This window comes from Salvelinus fontinalis, chromosome 1, assembly GCF_029448725.1.
Source record: "Salvelinus fontinalis isolate EN_2023a chromosome 1, ASM2944872v1, whole genome shotgun sequence".
NCBI lineage: Eukaryota > Metazoa > Chordata > Actinopteri > Salmoniformes > Salmonidae > Salvelinus > Salvelinus fontinalis.
Window position 1 is genome coordinate 18,738,301 of NC_074665.1, and position 9,932 is coordinate 18,748,232.

At 41.2% G+C, this 9,932-nt stretch overlaps 2 protein-coding genes across 2 annotated transcripts; both read left to right on the forward strand.

The window, feature by feature from the left end:
- Positions 1 to 300: 300 nt before the first annotated feature.
- LOC129829693 (interferon-induced protein with tetratricopeptide repeats 5-like) lies at positions 301 to 3,842 on the forward strand. Its single transcript, XM_055891592.1, has one exon. The coding sequence runs from the start codon at positions 1,415 to 1,417 to the stop codon at positions 2,852 to 2,854; it is 1,440 nt and encodes a 479-aa protein (XP_055747567.1). The 5' UTR covers positions 301 to 1,414; the 3' UTR covers positions 2,855 to 3,842.
- Positions 3,843 to 7,282: 3,440 nt separating this feature from the next.
- Positions 7,283 to 9,716, forward strand: LOC129851484 (interferon-induced protein with tetratricopeptide repeats 5-like). The gene is made up of 2 exons (XM_055918103.1): positions 7,283 to 7,575; positions 7,741 to 9,716. The coding sequence occupies exons 1-2, from the start codon at positions 7,541 to 7,543 to the stop codon at positions 9,164 to 9,166; spliced, it is 1,461 nt and encodes a 486-aa protein (XP_055774078.1). The 5' UTR covers positions 7,283 to 7,540; the 3' UTR covers positions 9,167 to 9,716.
- The last annotated feature ends 216 nt before the right edge of the window (positions 9,717 to 9,932 follow it).

Below are 9,932 nucleotides of genomic sequence, written 5' to 3' on the forward strand. Positions count from 1 at the left end.
AGGTATAAATACACAGGGGATAATGGCGGGAGATGGTAGACACCTGGTGGGGGGTGGAGACAAGCACAAAGACAGGTGAAACAGATCAGGGTGTGGCATTCAGAACTTTTGTTAAACAGCACAGTAAAAATATATGGCAAATATAAATCAAACTGGATGGTCTTCAGAGATAGATGGGAGGGGGTAAGAGTAGCTGAAGGATGGGGTTAAAAACAAACAAAAGATAACTATTGTAAAATACATTGTGTCCGTAAAATGTATATAGTATGTATAAGCTGGAAATAGAAGCTTAAGTGTTGTTGTCCATTAGTTTACTCCAATTAGGGGAGGGGTGGTAGGGTTGGAGGAAAATGATGAAGAAAAATCACACCTCCTCCATGCTTTACAGGTGGGAACCACACGTGTGGAGATCATCTGTTCACCTTCTGTGTCTAACAAAGTCACGGCGGTTGGAACCAAAAATCTCACATTTGGACTCATCAGACCAAAGGACAGATTTCCACCAGTCTAATGTACATTGTTCGTGTTTTTTGGCCCAAGCAAGTCTCTTATTATTATTGGTGTCCTTTATTAGTGGTTTCTATCAATTAGACCATGAAGGCCTGATTCACACAGTCTCCTCTGAACAGTTGATGTTGAGATGTGTCTGTTACTTATTTGGGCTGCAATCTGAGGTGCAGTTAACTTTAATGAACATATCCTCTGCAGCAGAGGGAACTCTGGGTCTTCCATTCCTGTGGCGATCCTCATGAGAGCCAGTTTCATCATAGCGCTTGATGTTGTTTTTGACTGCACTTGAAGAAACTTTAAAAGTTCTTGACATTTTTTGTATTGACTGACCATCATGTCTGAAGGTAATGATGTACTGTCATTTCTCTTTGCTTATTTGAGCTTTTGATTTAAAAAAGATATATATATATTTGAGCTTTAACCAAATTGGGCTATCTTCTGTATACCACCCCTACCTTGTCACAACACAACTGATTGGCTCAAAAGCATTAAGAAGGAAAGAAATTCCACAAATTAACTTTTTAATTAACACCTGTTAATTGAAATGCATTCCTGGTGACTACCTCATGAAGCTGGTTGAGAGAATGCCAAGAGTGTGTAAAGATGTCATCAAGGCGAAGGGTGACTACTTTGAAGAATCTCAAATATAAAATATATTTTGATTTGTTTAACACTTTTTTGGTTACTACATGATTCCATTTGTGTTATTTCATAGTTTTGATGTCTTCACTATTATTCTACAATGTAGAAAAAAGTAAAATAAAGAAAAACCCTTGAATGAGTAGGTGTGTCCAAACTTTTGACTGGTACTGTCCATGCTGTTGTGATGATGATGAGGATGATGATGACTGATAACAACGACAACAATGATGGGCTAATAATAATATTATAATAACAAATACAAATGGTTCTTTTTATTTTTCCTCATAGCGCTTCTGTCACAACAGATATGGAAGTGAAGCTGAAAGCACTTGAGTGTCACTTTACATGGGGAATAGAAAAGGCTGACATCAAGGACCGGGACAGCCTCCCTGAAAAACTTCTGGATCGCATCATGAAGTTCAGCACTTCGAACCATGCCACATATTTCAACTTACTAGCCTTTCTGAGCCACCTGGAGGAAAACAATGTTAGTGCTCTTGAGTATCTCCACAAGGCTGAGAGTGCATTGAAGAATAGACAGGATGATACAGAGTTACTGGTAACCTATGCTAACTTTGCATGGGTTCACTATCACTCAGGGAACATGAATGATGTGGATGCCTACATTGGAAAGCTGGAAAACATCCATAAGGGTTTTACGACTGCTATTCAAGGCAGTTTACCTTCAATACATGGTGAGAAGGCTTGGAGTTTTCTAAGGCTTGGTGGGCTATTTTACAAGGGGGCAAAGCAGAGCTTTCAGAAAGCTCTTAAGGGAGAACCAGACAATGCATCCTTCAACGTGGGCTATGCCATGGTCCTGTACAGGTTGGAGGGGTTAGCCATTGGTGGAAAAGAGAGGTTGGCGCATACTGAAGGTGCTACTCAGCTAAGGAAAGCCTTATCCTTAGAGCCCGATAACACTGAAGTCATGGTCCTGCTAGCCCTGCAGCTTCAACACCAAAGTAGACATGAATCCATGAAACTCATCAAAGAGGCCCTCAGACTGTCTCCTGACGTGCCTCACGTCATACGTTACGTGGCAGAGTTTTACAGTCACGAGGGCATCAATGAGACCCTGGAGGTTCTGAAGAAAGCTGTGAAACTGTCTCCAAACTCCTCCTTCATGCATGACCAAATCGGCCGGTGTCACAAAAATCTGTTCAACCAGATGTCTGAGCAGAAGAGGAAAGGGAGATGGGTCAATGCACGCCAGATAAAAGAGAAGATGGAGCTCTGCATCCATCACTTCTCCAGAGCTGTGGAACTGAAGCCATCCAACGTCCAATTCAGGTTGAACCTAGCTGAGGCTTACGGAGACAACTACCAGCTGGAGGAGGCGATGAAGATCTTCACCAACCTGCTGAAAGATGAGTCCCTTAGTGACTCAGACAAGCAGCAATGCTACACCGGTTTCGGCCTGTTTCTGTTCTACAGGAAGAAAGACGTGGATGGTGCTGTGACCCAGTTCAAAAAGGCCTACCAGATTCCTATTAAGAGTAGGGACAGGAATAAGGCTAGGATGAGGCAGAAGCAGATCGCTTACCAGAAGAGAGTTGGCGAGACCTCTGAGATTTTGGAATTCCTCGCCACTGAAGATAAAAAAGGCAGGAATGCTGAAGAGCCAAGGAGAGTCGAGGTGCACTCTTCAGACACAGATGACCTTACAGATGCCCTAGGCAAAGGAATGAAACTGAAATGATATAAGGGAGACCGGTGATGGTTGTCACAGTGCTAATTGCTCCCAATTGAAATGGAGCTGTGTAATAATTTTAAGGTAAAAATGTGAATTATTTGAAATAACAATCCATATCAGAATGACAAAACATTGGGCTGAGCGGAATTTAGGTTTTCGTAGTTAAAAGTAAAACAATTTAGAAAAAAAAATCTTATCGGACTATGCATGAACAATGTTTGTTGAAAAGAGGAAAGAGAGAAATATATATTTCAAACCAATTCCTAGGTCAAGCTAACTAGCATCTTAATTAGCATTGGGAGGATCGTTGGGGATGTTTGTCACATGGAATACGGGGTTGGTTGTCACTTTTAACAATGCAACTGCCAGTATACAATAAATCCCAAACTATTTTGTTCTTGTGATATAAAGAGCTCCCTTCTTTGCCTTTCTCCCACATACGTTTTCTGTCACACACCAACACGATTTATACTTTTACTTTTGATACTTAAGTATATTTAGAACCAAATACTTTTAGACTTTTACTCAAGTAATATTTTACTGGGTGACTTAAATTTTTACTTGAGTAACTTTCTATTAATGTATAGATACTTTTACTCAAGTATCACAATTGGGTACTTTTTCCACCTCTGATTTCAACCTTGTTCTTTCTCCAAACATCAAAAAGAGTCTTGTAAGATATACTGGTGCTGAGAAATACACAAGAGTAAAAAGTGTGACAACCAACCACCCCTATCTTACAACGCATGGCTTATAGGAGTACTGCTGTATGCATTTAAATGTGTTTCTGTAACTGTAACTTCAAGTAGTGTGTACCTTTCTTAAGTTTGATTTCAAAATCAATATAGAGTTAGAATATATTACCTATGGAAAACATGTTTCTATGTCTTTGGATGTGTCCCATTTCAGGTTAATTAGATATGACCATTCAACTGCAGTAGCTCTTGTAAGTGACATTAACATTGTGTAGAGATAATAAAACATATTACCAACATCTTTGAGCGCATTAACATTATTTTCTACTTGATTACAAAAGTCAACATTGCTTGTGAATTCCTTGACTGCATGACATTTATTCTTATTACAGAACTATTGTGTGTAATGCAGTCAGACAGGGAAAATAAGTCTCTCGTGACCGTAACATTTGTATGCTGACTATAATCACCCGAAGACAGCTTCTGTATTATGGCCAACGTCATTTTCATATTATAATAAAATGTTATGACTTATTACATGGTTAAGTATTCATCAATAAATGCAGCTCTACCATGTTGAAGATACATAGGCTACAGTATCTCAAATGCAAATGGATCCATCGTCACATTTCCTGAAACATGAGCTTTGATGAAAATGAGATAAATCTGCGTGGCATTAGGAAGAATGGGCCTCAACTTGTCTGTATGGAACAGTAGGCCTATGGGTATTTACAGTTAAAAGCCTGTCCTCAGTAAACCCTACGCCTAGTTATAATCATTCACTACCTGATGACATTGTCAAAGGAAATTCAACTTTGAAAAGCAACTCAAAGCAGCGATTCAATAAACTCATGTTTATTGGCCAACAACTGGTTAAAAGGCCCAAATGTGGCTACAGTCTTAGTTTAAGGCCTTTGGTTAGTCTTTGGTTGATCTGCTATAACAATATCTACTTTGCACACCAATATTCTGCACTTCTGTTATTGTTATAAAATACAGGTAACTGCCAAAATCAAGGAAACACTCAAATAAAGTGTCTACATAGGCCGTTGGGCCACCACGAGCCAGAACAGCTTCAATGCACCTTGGCAAAGATTCTACAAGTATCTGTATCTCTATTGGAGGGATGAGATACCATTCTTTCATGAGAAATTCCATCAATTGGTGTTTTGTTGATGGTGGTGGAAAACACTGTCACAGGCGCCGCTCCAGAATTTGAGTCTTGCATGAATTTTAAGCCCAAGCCCTACCCATTCCCGTGACGTTCAGGTCCTACCCTACCCAGACCCGATTGCTTCTGCCAAATTTAAGACCTGGCCCGGGCTTGACCGAAACCAGAAATAACTTCCTCCATTACTAAATCCATTAGCTGCTCCTCTGTCACGTCCTGACCATAGTGCTTATGTGATTTGCTTGTTTTAGTGTTGGTCAGGACGTGAGCTGGGTGGGCATTCTATGTTGTGTGTCTAGTTTGTCTGTTTCTGTGTTCAGCCTAATATGGTTCTCAATCAGAGGCAGCTGTCAATCGTTGTCCCTGATTGAGAATCATATATAGGTGGCTTGTTTTGTGTTGGGGATTTGTGGGTGGTTGTTTCCTGTGTCAGTGTTTGTGCCACATGGGACTGTGACGGTTAGTTTGTTTGTTATTTTGAATTGTGTATAGTTTCGTGTATATTAAATCATGGAAACTTACCATGCTGCACATTGGTCCTCCGATCCTTCTCGCCTCTCCTCGTCTGAGGAGGAGGAAGAGCTAGACTGCTGTTACATCCTCTCTGTCTATCACTCGCTCACGCGCGCTGCTCACTCTGCATGCGCTCTGCTCATGGTGGCGCTGAGTCTGTGAGTATCCATGGCAACTGCTCCGCTTGAGCTGCTCTTTTCAATGATGAGACACGTGAGAGAAATTAGCTGTTAGATACTTTTTGTCACCTCTAAACTCAAGGAACATGATACTTTTTGTGAAATAATCTCTCCTGTTTTATATTTGTCAAGGTTGAAGCACTTCTGACACCATCTCATGATCTTAGTCAGAAATGACTATACGGCGCAACAGAACACGAGCAAATGGCTCAGCTTCAAAATGTTAGAGATTAATTTAATGATACGCGAGCACTGCCCGTACCCTAGTTATTGATAAAAAAATCAGGCCCTACCTGGCCCTGACCCGATGTATAATGTCGGGCTCGGGTCGGGTAGCAGAGCTCAATCCAGAATCTCCCATAAGGGTTGAATTCTGGTGACTGAGATGGCCATGACATATGATTTACATTATTTTCATGCTCATCAATCATTCAGTGACCACTCGTGTGCCCTGTGGATGGGGGCATTGTGATCCTATGGAGGCATAGCCATGATAGTCTAAATAATGGCCTGCCCAGTATTTTGATACATGACCCTAAGCATGGTGGGATGTTAATTGCTTAATTAACTCAGGAACCACACCTGTGTGGAAGCACCTGCTTTCAAAATACTTTGTATCTCTTATCATTAAGTGTTTCCGTTATTTTGCCAGTTACCTGCATCTGACGTGCACTGTATCTGGTGGCTTATAAGCAGACTGGAACATCATTGTCAGAGAATAGGAAACTCTCAGTACAGTAATAATATACCAGACTAAAATATGGTCTGTCTATATCTCAAGGTTTGGATGAATGCCCTGCACTCAACTGTTATTAAATTGACATTTACTTTCTGAAGTTTTACAACGCCATTTATTTCAAATTGAAGATATATTTTCTTCATAATATCTCTAAAACAGAATGTATGTGGAGCAGGGTAACTCCAAGCAGTGATTAAACTGCTTGGAGTTACCCTGGATTGTAAACTGTCATGGTCAAATCATATTGATACAGCAGTAGCTAAGATGGGGAGAAGTATGTCCATGATAAAGCGCTGCTCTACCTTCTTGACAGCACTGTCAACAAGGCAGGTCCTACAGGCCCTAGTTTTGTCGCACCTAAACTGCTGTTCAGTCGTGTGGTCAGGTGCAACAAAAAAAGGACTTAGGAAAATTGCAATTGGTTCAGAACAGGGCAGCACTGCTGGCCCTTGGATGTACACAGAGAGCTAATATTAATAATATGCATGTCAATCTCTCCAGGCTCAAAGTGGAGGAGAGATTGACTTCATCACTGCTTGTATTTATGAGCGGTATTGACATGTTGAATGCACCGAGCTGTCTGTTTGAACTACCGGCTCATAGCTCAGACACCCATGCATACCCCACAAGACATGCCACAAGAGGTCTCCACAGTCCCCAAGTCCAGAACAGACTATGGGAGGCGCACAGTACTAAATAGAGCCATGACTACATGGAACTCTATTCCACATCAAGTAACTGACGCAACCAGTAAAATTAGATGTAAAAAAACAGATAAAAAACACAGTATGGAACAGCGGGGACTGTGAAGCAACACAAACATAGGCACAGACACTCGCACGATAGCATACGCACTACGCACATACGCACACGTACACGTGGATTTTGTACTGTATGTGGTAGTGGCGGAGTAGGGGCTTGAGGGTACAGTCTGTGAATGTATTGTAATGTTTTTAAAATGGTATAAACTGCCTTAATTTTGAAGAGTAGCTTAGAGTAGCTGCTACCTTGGCAGCAGCTAATGGGGATCCATAATAAATACAAACACAAAATATGTGCCGTGTTATGTCTATTGCGCATAGTCCTCTCACTGAGGCCGCGCGCGTTATCCATTCAAGGACACTCCCACGTGAGGTAATCGTTTACTGGCTGAGAAGAAACGAAACTTAGGCTGCTGTACTTGTCTTCCAGAGTGACGAAACTCATCCTTTCGCTTCATATAGGGACGCCAATTGGTACTATTGTTGTAAATGTGTCAACTTCCGTAGGCTACTTTATACTTCTGCTTAATATTAACAAATATTATACCTGGGCAGGGAACGCGCACGCTGTGACAGCAGTCCAGCACACAAGGTGCTCATTATCGGAGTGTGGCCACCTGAGCTTTGTTTCTTTATGTGCAGGTGCAACTTTACAACTATTGAAATGAGGTAAGTTTGCCATCTTATATCTTTGTATGACTACTTTACTAAGCACATGGTAACACTGTGAACCAAAGTAGATGCTGAATGAACACATGCCAAAATCTATGATTTTGAAATAATGAGCTGTGTGAAATTGTCAATAACATAGTCACTAAAATATATTATTTTCAGCTCCATTCTAACCAAACTACTTCAACTGGAGTGCCGCTTCACCTGGGATTTGAGGCAAGATGACATTGATAATATTGATAATCTACAGACCAGGCTCAAGGACCAGATTGAGTTAGGTCTCGGGAAAGAGGCAGGGGTTGCACGGACATTCAGCAATCTGGCCTACATCAAATACCTGAAGGATTACCCAGAAGAGGCAATGGCTAACTTGTTAAAGGCTGAGGAGCTCACGAGAGAGTACCATGGAGAGGACTGTGAGAAACATCTCATTGTCACCTATGGAGACCTTTCCTGGTTACATTACCATGTGGGTGATTACATCAAGTGCCAGAGTTACTTAGAGAAACTGGAGGAGATGAAAGAGAAGTTTCCAACTAGTTCCACATCTGTCCTCCATCCTGAGGTCTATGGCGAGAAGGGTTGGACCTTCCTCAAGTTCTCCTATAAATACTATGACAAAGCAATAGAATGCTTCAAGAAAGCTCTGGAACTGGAGATTGAGGGGAGTGAGTGGAATGCAGGTTACGCTATTGCATTGTATCGTACAGAAAAAGAGCTCTCGAGTGTTAATGACTCACCAGCTATTAAACAACTGAGACGTGCCATAGAGATTAACCCACATGACGCAGTCCTCATGGTCCTACTGGGCCTGAAACTGGCTGTCTATAAAATATTTGGGGAGGCAGAGGAGTTGGTGGAGAAAGCTCTGGATATGTCCCCAGACTGTCCGCACGTGACACGTTATGTAGGGAAGTTTCTCCGACAGCAGGGGCACGTTGACAAGTCCATTGCTCTGTTGAACAGAGCACTAAAGCGTACAAGCCAGTCTGCCATAATACACCATCAATTGGCTCTCTGCTACAAGAGGAAAAAGATCTCAGTATGCAAGAGTGGAAGCTTCCATGGTAAGGGTGCTGAGATCCAGCAGCTACTCCGTAAGTGCATTCAACATCTGGAGATGGCTACTTCACTGAAGTCTTCCTTCATCTATGCCATGGCTGAGCTGGCACTACTCTACGGAGAGGATAAAGACAACACCAAGGCAGAGGAACTGTTCAAGAAGACCTTTGAGAAAGCCCTAGCTAAGAATGACAATCTGCAGGTGGTCAACTTGAACTATGGCCAGTTCCAGCAGTATCACAACAAATGTGAACCTCTGGCCATCAAGCACTACACAGAAGGTTTGGAACTACAGAAAGACACTGCTGAAGGGAAGAGTTGTGCCCAGAAACTGAAGAGGATCGCAGAGAGGCGCATCGCCCAAGACCCCATGGATGGAGAGGCCTGTGGTATTCTGGGGTTTGTCTATAGAATGCAGGGGGAGAAAGAACAGGCCGTACATTGGTATGATAAGGCTGTGGTGCATGATTGCAATGACAAATACCTCTCTGCGCTCTGTGAACTTCGCTTGTCTCTTCAGCAATAATACACCAGAGTCAAACATGAATCTGCACTCAGTAATCTAGTAATAAAGCCTGAAAGTGTGCATGCATCCACTTAATCTTTGTTAGACTTAGTTTAAATTCTCCCTGATTCAAGATTGATATGATTTAGCATAGTAACAAAAAAAATGAAATTGCTTTATATTTGTGTGTGGAAATGTGGTTTGGGTCATTTGAAGAGATAGTTATGAAATTGAAATATATTATTGTATTCTACATGTGCTTTTAGGTTTACAGGCATTTACTGCACTTTTTTTATAGTTTATTTTTGCATTTTCCGATTAAGAACATTCAAAACAAAAATGAGAAGATATTGGACAACAATATAACAAAGTGACAATAACCTTTCAAGACGACAGACAAGAATGTGAGTGAAATAATAAAAAAAAAAATTAAAGAATGAGACATTGGCCGTAAGCTACGTATTGTACATTAAGTGTGAAACATTACGTGAGGATTATATAGAGATGCAATCAATGTGATGTGAGGGGAGATTCTCCATATAATCAATAAAGGTTGACAAATTCTGTAGAATATCTCCAAATTATTCCTCAAGCATTAAGTCATTTTCTCCAGTGGGATAAAACTATTAACTTCCGATAGCCACATTGCAACTGGCAGGGAGGAATCCGATTTCCATTTCAAGGCAATACATTTCTTGGCAATCGCTAGCAATATTTCTGTTAGCTTTATAGTATGACTTGGCCTAAGATTGGAATTACTAAAGTTACCCAGTAGACAGACCTTCGG

What these genes read in the sequence shown, in the direction of transcription:
- LOC129829693 (XM_055891592.1), top strand. Translation starts at nt 1,415, where the DNA reads ATGGTTCTTTTTATTTTTCCTCATAGCGCTTCTGTCACAACAGATATG.
- LOC129851484 (XM_055918103.1), top strand. Translation starts at nt 7,541, where the DNA reads ATGTGCAGGTGCAACTTTACAACTATTGAAATGAG. An exon ending in TTTACAACTATTGAAATGAG is followed by an intron (nt 7,576 to 7,740) that starts GTAAGTTTGCCA and finishes TATTATTTTCAG; the next exon opens with CTCCATTCTAACCAAACTAC.